General features: G+C 39.1%; 1 protein-coding gene across 8 annotated transcripts in view; it reads right to left on the reverse strand.

The window, feature by feature from the left end:
• The window catches only part of KLF12 (KLF transcription factor 12), a 251,068-nt gene that overhangs the window by 176,902 nt on the left and 61,194 nt on the right, over nucleotides 1-12,972 (reverse strand). For 6 of the 8 annotated variants that reach the window (XM_082762375.1, XM_082762380.1, XM_082762379.1 and 3 more), the window contains exon 2: nucleotides 6,846-6,909. The exons of the other annotated variants lie outside the window; for them this stretch is intronic. In XM_082762375.1, coding sequence (XP_082618501.1) covers nucleotides 6,846-6,866 — 21 coding nt within the window. In that variant the 5' untranslated portion in view covers nucleotides 6,867-6,909. The remainder of the gene's footprint in view (nucleotides 1-6,845; nucleotides 6,910-12,972) is intronic. 8 annotated transcript variants of the gene reach the window in all.

Consider the following 12,972-nt stretch of genomic DNA (forward strand, 5'->3'; position numbering starts at 1 on the left):
CAGCTGGTGCACACATGGGAATTTGGCAACACTCATACTGGGGGCATGGTTTTCCCCCCAAGCTGGATGCATTCAGAGAGGTGGATACCATACATCCCATGTTTATGCTGGACAATCCCTTAGGTACTAAATACAGAGGCAGCCAGAACTGACTTACGTCAAATTTTCTTAACTCTATCTTCATGCTGCTTCCATCATTTTATTTTACAGTCTTCAAGATATGTTTCAGAAAATGTAAGAGCTAACAGCTCCTGTTTCTGTTTCTCCTGAAAGGCAGGGACTCTGTAGCATATCACCTCTCCCCCTCCCAGTATGGGAACATTAACATAGCCATGTAATCTGAAGTCCCAGAAACTGCAATCAAAGTTGTCTGTCTTATAAAGCAATTTGTCATTCTATGTTCTATATACGTCAGTTTTTTCTAAGTCTATTCTCAGCTCTGGCCAGACCTTACAAGATTATTTTTTATTTTTTAGGTTTTTACTCCCAAATGAACTTCAAAAAGAAATCTCAAAATGTAAAACAATGGTTATAGGAAAACATTAATAACCGGAAAAACATGAGCTCAATATGACTTAAGTTAATCAAAAAAAAGTTAAGTAATTATAAACCAAGCCTTACAAGCCACAGCTACAAGTAATATAAATGATAGATGTCAACACATTTACTAACTAAAAATGTAAGGAGATACCTATTAACTTTCACAAGTAGTTTAACAGGCACTCTACCGGAATGAGCCTGTCAATAGGTGCTCCATCAGACCTTTAACCACAAGCTTTCACTTACATCCATGATTTACAGACTCATTATCGTCAGCTAGTACTTTGTGGAGTAGTGATCTAGGCAACAACAGCAAGATCTACCTTTACTTTACCCTGGCATTTAGCAAAATTAACTTGCATATTAGAAATATTCCGTATTTTGCTCACATCTTGACAATCCTGGAGTATTTACTCTCCTGGAAGCTGCACTACAATGTGGAGTTTCAACCTCCCCCACATGCCATCTTACGTGAACACCACTGCCATGCTTTTTAACGCAATTCTCCATTCCTTGTGTTAAAAAAAAAAAAAAAAAAAAGTTCAATAAACAGAATTTGAATTCAACTCAGCTGAATCAGCCCACAGCTGTTCCAAGCAGAGCAGAAACCCGTGCAGTCACCAGGCCACAAGCCCCACACGCCACCGCTGAGCAGCTGCTGAGCTGGAGATGTTTCTCCCAGTTCTTAGCAGCCTCCTGGACAGCTCTGCACTGACTACTTGAAAATACAAACCTATTTATTATATATAAAGGACCTCATTATTTATTGATTCTAAACCAAAGCTTGAGGCTCTTGCAATAGACAAGGCTTTGACAGGGAAGGTCTGACCCACCTCTGTGCCTACCTCCATTGCCTTCCTGAAGTTTGAGGGTACAGAAAAAACACAGCTACCTTTAACCGCTACCTTTTATTCTTCTGAAATAACACTTCTGCAAATATATATTTTGTTTTTCAATATGAGTCTTAAAAACAATGGTTATGATCTTCAATGGACATCTGCCCCCAGTCCACATTGACAGGAATAAAATAAAAGCACAAAAACCTCTGAATTGCAATCTGACCAGGTTTAAACAAGGTCAGGTCACAAGCCAAACACCAAATACGATTAGTACCCAACTCTTATGAACTGGTTTGATGTGTATATATGTGGGTGTGCTTTGGATACCTGCCCTAAGCCAGCTGCTGAAGAGCACTGTGTAAACACACCGAAACAGTGGGGAAATGAATGGAATGGAGCCAAGACCCAAGACCCATAAACAAGAAATCATTTAGGCTCAAAAACCAACTGCACAGCAGAAATGGGGGGAGGGGGATCAGGGCAGCACAAATTTTATGCTGTTAGTAAGGAAAGCCTAATAGCACTGCTGAGGTCCTCCCAGAAATTCATTCATTAATTTTACAATGGCAAGGGGAAAAAGAATCAGTCCAAACTAATGCAAGTGCATAAGGCTGAAGAGGTTCACCACAGATTTCTTCAATGCCATTTTTAACTCTCTCTGCTTGGAAATGCCACCAGCAGTTTTTCAGCAACCAGGATCAGTCCCAAATGTGCCTCATCCTGCTCACATCTGAGCCCGGCTGGCACAGGGCTGAAGAGAGCACCAAGAGGCAGCCCAGTATGCAGCAGACAGCCTTTGAGAGGAACAGAAAAAAGAAAAGACATCTCTGCATTTTACATCTTTAAGTGTTTGGAAGTAAAAGCAGATCTGTGCTCTGAACAGGACTGGACCCCAGACGACAAACTGCAAGCTATCTGTTGCTTAATTAAATATCTACCACCGATTAACTGTTCAGGGACAAAGCCTGACAAGTGCCACACGACGGACGAAATCAAAAGAACTTTACAGTCTTTGTGCCTTGCTGAATTTGGCCATCAGTCATTTTTAAGTGGTCATTTGTTATGCGGCTTTATCCAAGATATTTATAATCATAATGAATCGAGACAAAACACCAAACTCCAGTCTCTTTGCCTTAGAGTAATCTAAAGTGAAAAGAACATGACAGAAAGGATAGATTGATGGTCAGTGCAAGATAACTCTCTTGAGATTAATATATTTTATCCTGTTCATGCTTCTGTTTGTAATTATACTCCAAGAATTCTCTGAATGATGTTAGATGTGAAAGACCACTTAATAGCAGTCACTTCCTTTCTAGGAAAAGTGTGTTTGTTTGCAATAGATTGGGAAGAGACTGCAGACAGAAAACAAACACATCGCCACACGCTACCAGTACTCTGACTGCAGGATACTCTATGCAGGCAAAAGCATAAAACCTTCTTGAAGCACCCTCAAATATACACAATAAGGAAAAAAAAAAAAAAAAAAAAAAACGCCTTTATCGTGACCGGACTCTAAAATCACAGAAAAACGCAGGCTGGGAATCCAAGTCCAAACTCCATCCAAAACAAGGGCAGCTTCAAAGCTGGATCAGATGGCTCGGGGACTTTGCCCAGTCTGCACGGGTGCCTGCGGCTGTTCCTCCCCACGTGCGGGACTTTACGTTTTCTTTTGCTGACCTTGACGAGGCTCCTGCCAGCCCATTTCTCCGGCCTGTTGGCGTTGCCCCGAACGGCAAGCCCTGCCCTCACCGGGTCAGCTGGGTTTCTGCAACGTGGTCCCGCTCTGCACAGGAGTCAGGGCGGGTGAGGCAAGGGTAAATCAGAGGTAGGGAGATTGTTGAGATGGGTTGAGTTCTGGAGATTTAAAAAAGGTATTTCCTTGTGTTGAATACCTCTCTTTAAATGGCTGAAGCAAAGTTTGCTCCTGTTATTTTATTTTATTTTTTTTAAAGAGATGACACGCGGGTTATGTTCTTGACAAAGCAGTGCTTCTCAGGCTTATCACATAGAGCTCTTCAAGAAAATAAGCAGTTGGCTCTTAATGCCACTGAAATCAAGACAATTCTATGCATTGTAGAGCATTTTCTGATCACGACATTATATAATTTAGAACATCATTCAGCCTGATCAAAGGAACTGCCCAGCAGTATTTCTGCAGGCTGTCCATGAAACTAGTGTGAGTGGGAGACTGCACCCAAGACCACTCATTGCAAAGGCAGGTCTGTGTTATACTTAATCTGTGCAATTTCTTCTTCCCTGTCCTTAAATTTAGCTTTCCAACCTCATTTCAATCCTGCCTACTCCTTTTTGGCCTAAGGCCTTAATCTTTATGTTGCCCCGGCATTTTTTTTGAGCTATAGTTCCTCTGTCAGTTACCAATTTCCTTATCAGCTTCTACGCTGGGCTCTCATCTTCATGAATTTGCATGCAATCACTGTAGACTGAAAAATGTAAACCTTAAATGTCATATTCAAGGAAGCAATGAATCTCCGGATTCAGTCACTGTTACAGACAGCACAGAATCATTGTAAACTGCATGCATCCAATATACATGTATTTATTTATCATATTTCTTATTTTTCTGGGAAAGATTCATCGGACTTCACTTTACGAAACAGAAAATTTTATGTTTATATTTCCTCCAATAGTTGCATGTATGGGTAGATGTCAGTTATTTATATAAGACCGCTTTTACGTGCATTACAATATGGTTTGAGGCAGACCAACAAAGAGATTAAGTATATTGATATAGCTTACAGATGATGCAGTTCCAAGACCTCTTTACACTACCAGCAATATACAAACATACTCCTGTTATTAATGGAAAAAATTTGGCTTTCAAAACTTGGTTATTTAAACAGCATATTCTTAGCTCCACTGTAAAGTGAAAGACTGAGGCAGGGTGCTGGGTGAAATCCAATCTCTTTCCTACTGGAGCCAGAACTTTATCAACTGATCTTAAAAGTGACCATGGAGAATCCCCTTCTACCTCTGTTGCTTAAGTTTTCTGAAATCAGTCTTCCCAGAAAAGGATTTTTTAGTCTCAGACTTTGAATTCCTGAAATTGTTCAGCTATATGATTTAGATGTGGTACTTTCCTAATCTAAAAGATTAACAGCTGCATTCAGAGCTCTACATTTGCAAAGACTGCCAAACAGAAAACACATAATGAAATAATTCAGTATCTCCTCCCTTATCCGCACAGCTTCCCCATGATTACTAAGGGATGTCATCGGATGGACATGAAAGTAGAACTATGGCTTGAAAAGAGAGGTCATCCTATTCTGTTTTTCCTTCTTTCTGCCATCATTCTGCACTGAGCCAAAAAAACAAAAGCAGAAAAAAGATGAGAGATACAGAGATAGGAGCACTACATTTCTCACACAACTACAGTCTTTTCCAAGGAACTTGGGAAAAGGCCATATGAAGTCTAGGAGTCTTTTAAATTTGTCTGATCTGAAAGCCCTCTCTCATCTGTGCACATTCTGGTTACAACAGCCTGTTTCATGGATCTGACAAACCTTGAGGTTTTCTTTCCTGGTGCCACTTCCCAAGCCAAACACCTCGCATGGCCCTCTACTCCGACAAAGTTTCTCCTCAAAAAATTCAACACAAACATGACTATGCTATGGTAGTGTTGCTCTATGCTGTTTTCTGGACAGTATGAGGAGCCCACTGCAACATGCTGGTATCATCTGCAAATTATCTCTGGGTAAATGGGTCTTTGTGCTCTCTCATAAACTTTCTGCCAGTAAAGCATTGTCATCACACACACACACACCAGTTCATATAAACAGAATTTTGTCACTGTCATTCTGGAAGATGTGAGCAAGGTTTCAGTGGTATTAGTTTTTCACACTGCTATTTATAGCTAAGAGGTCTGAGTGGGGAAGTGTTTGCTCCCTCGTGATATGAGCCCATCCCAAGCTGTCATGTTGGTATGGACAGCAGTTGTGGGCTTGTCAGCAATAAAATCAAAGAGAAATTCCTTAATACTCTGCATGCCGGCTTTAGCAGGCAACAACTGCTGGTTCGTATCTGGGAATATGGGTCCCTCATCCGGGAAAAGAATTGTGGACATTACTACTGAGCTACTAATACCTTTTACCATCTCTATTAAAGTTCAGATTTGCCTTCTGAAGGTTGGAGGCTTTTAGGAACCTGTGGTATATAAAGCAGATATTCTATAGATGTCTCTAAACTAAAAGTTTCAATGGCTGTTATTTCAGGAGACCAGATTCAAGGACACAGATGCTTCCCTCAAGCCTTGTGCTGCCTGTGAATCCTTAAGTAGTTAGAAGCAGCGCATCTTCTACCTGTTGCAAACATTTAAAAGGCTAACCCAAGAATTAAACTCTTCCTTACTGTGGCAGTTGTTGATAAAATGTAAAACCTCTGAGCCACTCAAACATTGATATAACCAAACTTCCATTGAGATAAATGAGAATCTTAGCCCTGCTAAAGTATTTTGCTCAGATAAATAGAGGAATGGAGTTAAATTTATGGTATTCAACTGACACACACTGCACTTTTGGAAAACTTTAGTTGCTGCTTTTTTGATTGTTCCTACCCCAACCAAGATTCAGAGGATGAAGAAAGCTTTCTGGGAAAGAGGTTTTCCACTGTAACCTATCCTTCCTTGATCAATACAGTTTCCAGAATTCCTTGCTTAATTGGGTTGCTGCACTGCATCCCACCGTGCTGCCACTGCAATTCATTCGATCTGGTGCAAACCCACAAGCACTGCTTCATTTAAACATCCTTGGCAGGCACTGGTTAAAGTAGCATCCTGGCCAAAGTGTACAGTTCACAGTCAACAACAAGTCTGATCGACAGATGTCAAGGCCTACTGAATTTTATCGTCTTATAAAACAACAATAAAGTCAGCAAAGCACAAAGGTCCACTAACACATTTTCCTCATTACCTAGCACAGAAAACACACACTGTAAGACACATATCTCTGCATGATAAGAAAACAAAGCACCAAGATACCTAAACATTAAGGTATCATATATCCTATTTGACTTATTAAGCCGCATTTGTCAACATTTCATCTGAGTGTTATTCAACAACATATTAACCTTCATAGATGGTAGCTGTAAAGACAATGCCCATCTCATTCTCCTTTCATCCTTGCACAGAATAAATGCATGCCACTGTGTGTCAGCCCATTCAGACACTTGACATCCAGGGCATTACCTATTTCTTTAATGTACTAATAGGTTTTCCTTTGAACGTTCAGGTCTGTATTTTTTTATTTTCTTTTGCCTTTGTTTTTTTAAAGTCAGAAGCTGTTGTGTAAAGTTACAGTTGTGTCAAGCTGAAGTATTCCCCTGCCTGAGAGACAGTATGGCACATGGAACTCAGACTGGTTATTTCATCTATAATGTTTTGTAATACAATATAAATTTTTTATAATAGCAATAATAGGTATAATGCATATGGTTGTAAAAACGTCAACCAACTTTTATGGCTTTCCTCTTCATATGAATATTCAGTCATCCATTCGTCCCTTAATCCACTTCAATCCTGAAAAGAAAAAAATGGAGTAATTCAGTATCGGTGAGATAATTGAAAAGCAGTGTTTAATTGATGTATTTTCTTAGGCATTTATTAATTTCTCCAATATTATTGTATATATAAATAAAAATGTAACAAAAGATCTCAGTTCCACAGTGAAACTCAGGTTAGGAGATCAGTAAATTTATAAACATTTTATAAAACTGGATGATTATGACACATATATATTATAGAGCTTTGTATTTCCTGTTAACGAATGATTTTACTTAATGTTTGAAGTGTCTTTCATATCTAAGCTGATACTTAAGTGTACCAAGTCCCATCTGGTTTAATTAGTCTTCAGGGCCCATTATATATCAGTATCAAACGTTTGTAGAGGTAAACTTTCTAGCAGTTACCTAGTGTGAATCTTCTTTATTGGCATTTATAAATGCTTTCCCAGAAACACTATGTGAGATCTGGGCAATAACACATTAAAACGCAAATATTATTAGTGAACTCAGTCATTACCATAATTATTTCCTGTGGCTGGAGAAGATCATTAGAAAGTTTGAATATGTATGAATACAATACATCATTATTTTAGCTATGATTCCATGTGAATATATAAAATAAAATGTATATAGATAATTATATACTATACTAAACTTTTGGGATGCTTCTTCAGATTTAAGAAAATACACAAATCCAGTAGTCTAACTTTTTTAAAACCTTGAGAAAAAAAAACTTCAGATGTCCAAAACTTAAATAGTTGACTGTGTGTCCCAAACCTCTTGCCGGAATATGTGTATATATCTGGCAGCAAATGCTACTTACATATGTCTCTCTTAATAATGTAAATGGTGTGAAGTCAAGAATCTAAATCTGCTGTCAGAGTTATTATAAACAATCTGCTGTTATTTTTATATCATTTAAAATAGGGTCATCTTTCAAATAGCAGTGGAGCATCACCTGCCTGTTTTAAATCACAACCCAGTATTTTGTTAGTGCTGTATATATGATAACATGGCTAATAGGTTTCAAAAAATTAAGCAAACTTTTACACTGAAAATAAGACAAGAATCTCCCTTAAAGATGTAACATTAGTAAGTATTCATATACTGTGCTATTATTGTACTCACTAAAGTTTACGCATTTATATTTTTATTAACATGAATACTGTCTTAGAAATAAAATTAAATTCTAAACAGTCATATGAATCATAAAAGGTTGCAAAATCACTATAAACATTGACCTCATTAAATGTAATTAAATACTGTAGCCTTAGAGTGTGCTAACTACTGTAGACCATTTGCTCCATCTCTTAGGCATCTTGTAAACTGTATTCTTTTTTATTGCTGTTGAATGTCCCTTGACATTATTTGGATTCCTTCAAAAATTTCCATTTCATGAAACAGATTTTATTTGGCTTGTTGAGCCAACAAGCTTTGGGCTGCAGCTCCTTTTTGCATACTGGAAGAACCTCCTTTGAGTTTTCTAGCAGCTATTTCTCTGTCCGATGTCCAAAAATGGGACAAGTAGACCAGTTTTTCTTTATCTTGAACTTGCTCAATGTGGTTATCTAACCTGAAGAAGAACTGATTTAGTCATCAAGTTCTTGCACGTTAAATGTGAAGTATTCAAAACCTTTGTGGGGTCTCTGTCAGGAAGACAGCGTGACCTGTAATTGTTTCCAGTTCTACATGTCATCTCATTATTGCTTCTGCTTAAATACACACAGACACACACACACTCCTACAATGCAACTTAGCTTCACGTCACACATGAATGCTGGAAGTCTTATTAGGTTACTGTGCTATGGTAATGGAGAAAACATGGATAAGCATTTCGAAACTGCTGAATTGCAGCTATCTAACTAATCATAGCCACAACTGTTTGCATTATTAAATCACATACAATGGCCCTCCTCATGAAAAACCTACTTCTTTAGCAATGACAAATAATTGGCTTTGCTTATTCATTCTTTTCAGGTTTGCACAATTTACCAAGCACTGAATTGCCTCTTTCCTTCCACATGCTGCATCACTGTGGTCTCCCCGCCTCGTGTACTCCAAGCCCGTGGCAGGGTTTCTGTTTGTCCTCGTCTTTGCTAAGCACAAGCAGCGCACAAGGTGCTCTGGCAGTGCCACCATCCCACAGCCCTGCTCCACCCCGGTACACGCAGTCAGGGTGTGGGACAGGAGTCAGCCTCCCAGCTCTAAGACTGCCAGTAAGGCTGACAAAGCGCATGGATGGTGACAGGCAATGCACATCAGCCACAAATTCCACGCATTCAGGTCAAAGACCTCTTATTTGTGACTTCTTTAGGCTGTTTTGGAGTGAAAACGAAGAGGTAACCATCCATTTGAAAAGGTCTGCTCAACTGGCAACTCCACAATTCTGAGGCCTCATTTTCAGAAGTACTGGGAAGCTTTGGCTTCCGATGAAGTGACTTTGAAATCTATGTGAAAAATACGGCCGTCTGTCCTTGCAAATCTAATGCATTGATTCTGCCACGTGTCATCCCTGTGAAATGTGCGCTGGACTTTGTTTTTCAGCTGTTTACTGTGAAATCTCAGTTTCTCCTATCAGAAATATGAAAACTGGTATGAAAGCCTAGATAGAAATACATCTAGCATTTGTAGAAAATGTTTTTTTTTTTTATACCAAACGAAAATCTACCACAACACAACTGCATGGTATTTTAAATTCAAAAACCTTTGTGTCAAAAGGGTTAAGTAACCATAGAGCAAAGCACACAACAAATCATCAGCTTCAACCAAAAGAAAGAAATTTAAGTTGCAAACACTCTTATGTCCACTTCCAGCCAAAAGCTAACCATCTTCTTCAGACCCAGAGTTCATAAGGGTAACCTATACCATCAAAGATCAGATTCCTTCTTCTATGGCAAGAGAAAACCAAACAGAAATTAAAACATGCAGTCCAGCCTGGAAACATTTCTTCCTCTGAATAAATGCACTCATAGTCCCACCCTGGCCGATATCCCCACCAACTGGCAGAGCAGAGCAGGAGAAACAGACATTTTACTGGAAGTAAGGAGCATGGAAAGTGCTTCAGGACACTCATGCTGTACATATTTCCAGACAGAGGCTACCCTATGTGTAGAGATGCCTTTGTATCTAGAAGCAGACCATTTTCAAACACATGAAACATGCCAATTCATTAAAATACTAGTTCATAAAAGTATCGCTTTCATCAACTCTTTTATGTCCAACTAATTTTTAAGTAAATTCCCATTAATACAGGTACAAAGTATTCCTTACATCACACTCCCCTCCTTTCTAGTTTGGGCAGATATAGTAACCTACATATGGAAAAGATCAACTAAGTCACAAAGTCAAGTAATTTACTGAGTCGGGATTTAGTAACTTTTCTCTCTATGAAGCAAATCCCCTATCTGGGTATAACCATACCTCTGAATCACTTTCTTGCACCATTTATTTTACTTTAAAAACATACGCACTTTTCTTCTTGAAAGCCCTCAAATCTGCACTTACACTTCTGTAATCCCTTCCACAGGCCTTGAGTCACATCCAACTTCCTAAAGACAAAGTGTGGCTTCTTCCAAGCTCACCAAGGCCACCCCAAACACCAGATAAGGCAGAATAATTGAAAGCACAGTTTCAGCAGTGTACAGAGACCAAGGAGCACTGGTTATCATCAATGCAGCGTTGGGGATGGCTACGTGTACATTAATAGTAACCACATACTTGCCTTTTTTCCCCCCTACATTTCTGGTTCTTGCAGGGAAATTCATAAGCTCCATAAACCAGATATTCCACAGAAGGTTAAATAATATATATTACATACATATATATAAAAACAGCTACAGATTTTCAACTATTTTTTACATTCAGAACCAATAAGGGAGAGGAGAGGCTAAAATTCAGCACAGCACTGTACTTAATCAGCATACCCTAAAACCTACCTACCTTACACTTCGAGTGCCTACATTTCTTTCCTTGGATCTAGCCCTTAAGATCTTCATAGACTGGATTCTGTACCACTGTAACTTCGGCTAGGCAAAATACTTTGCCACCAAGTTTTCTGTAGAAGAGTTAAACAACTTTAAACTGCAACGTGTATGTCAATGTCCCACCAGCCGTCATCACAAACTGCAAGATGAGCCAGATAATACAGCTTCAAATGCATTCAGTTATGCATTAGGTTAAACGTAACTGCTGCATATTTTATTGACCTCACAGGACCAGAGTAATTTCTATACATTTTGTCACTAACTACCTAACTGTGACTGCAAGTTTTATTTTGTTCTCAGCTGAAGTTTTTGCTAGTCTTTGATAGTAATTTCTTTTGAAATGAAGCAAGTGGAGTTACTTGCCTAAGACCACCACCGCCCCCAGCATCTTACTCTGACGTGGAGCCATGACAAAAATATCTTAAGCTGCTCAAAATACTTCTGAAAATTAACTTAAAACTTGAACTTCTGGTTTTCACTGGTATTTTAATAAAAGTAAAGAGAAGCAGGAGGCAGCAAGTGGGATGCTTGTTGCTAGGTGATACCTAGGCTCTCCTGAACTCCTACAGACTGAAGTATTTATCCAGACTCCCACAACAAATGACATCCAGCACAGAGAAAGAGGAGAGACATGCGCTGACTGAAATACATCCTGATTCAAGGCAAGAAACAGCTGCTCTGCCACCAACTCAGTCCCTGGGGTACAGCAAGACAAGGATGCTTCAGGAGGCTAGGGGGAGGCTGATGCAGCTCCTCCTCAGCATCTATCTGACTTCAGCTGGAGCCTCGTGGGGAGGCATCTCCAAAACCAGCTTTTCCTTTTACACCAAACCAGACCTCTCTCTGCTCCACCAGGGGCTTGGAGGCATGAGAATCTGCCCCCTTTGCCCATCTGACTGTAAAGCTGTTGTTGTTTGTTAAATCGCAGTATTGCAGCAACAGGTTTGCACTGCAGTGGGCCAGATGTGGATGAATGATTCATGAAGGGAATGTACAACCTTTGCGAGAAGCCTGCATGCCATGCGTCTTCCTCCTCCTCCTCCCTTTGAAAGGTTTATTCAGTGACTAAACTTTCAAGCAGTGCTTACATAGTCTTTCAGCAGAGAATTAGAGGAATAAACATTATTCTTTACAGGGTCTTATATTTGACATTAATGAATTATTTAGAATTACACAGCTTCAAGGATAAGTCCCAGACCTTCTGGGATGAACAGATGAATTTCATTCTCCCTACAACTCAAGGACACAGCTTGACAAAAATCATATGTAGAAATCCAGTCGATTTCTGGTGATGCAATTTGAGAGAATCGTTACTCTAAGAAAGACGATGTCTTTCAATAATGAAATAACCTGCGACTGTATGAACGTATACAAAGAATGCTAGCATGGAAAATGGAATAAAAAACTTTGCAAAAGTAAAAAAGACTTAGCAGTTAAGATCTGTAAAACTAGTGGAGTCCTCAAATGCCTGGATTTAGGCAACACTCACTGGCCAACCCAGAAGCGTGCTGTAAATTGGAGGAAGCAGATTAAAATACAGCAAAATAATGCAACTCCCTTGAATTTTTATTCTAGAAACAGTGGTTACCCTCAACGCTTTCAGCTGATGGAATGGGTAGCTCTGAAATCTTGATATTCCCTTCACAGCTCTGGCTTAAGTAGAGTGACATTGGTTTTTGTTAGATCTAAATAAAATAAAGTTTTGATAAACACAGTCACACATCACTTCGGACAGCTTTGCTGACATAAGGAAATGTTTGTGTTACACGGTATACGCACTCAGCACAAGGTCCCTTAGATCACCATCTACCCTCGCACATAGTTCAAACTCCACATTAGTGTTAAAATTCTGCTTACCAGCCTGCACATACAAAGTAAAAGGACTTTGTAGGCCTGCTCTTATTATAAGCGTTACTTGCAATTTTTATATATACATGCATATACACACATTTACATGAATATAAATATATAAAACATGCACACAGCCACGGAATCCTGGTGAATTAATAAATTACTATTTTGTAAATAGTTGTCTTAAAGAACCTGAAGAAAGCATACTTTCTAGTATATCATCAAAACAAGACAGGAGTTTTTAG

Source organism: Aythya marila, assembly GCF_965140915.1.
Source record: "Aythya marila genome assembly, chromosome: 1".
Taxonomy (NCBI): domain Eukaryota; kingdom Metazoa; phylum Chordata; class Aves; order Anseriformes; family Anatidae; genus Aythya; species Aythya marila.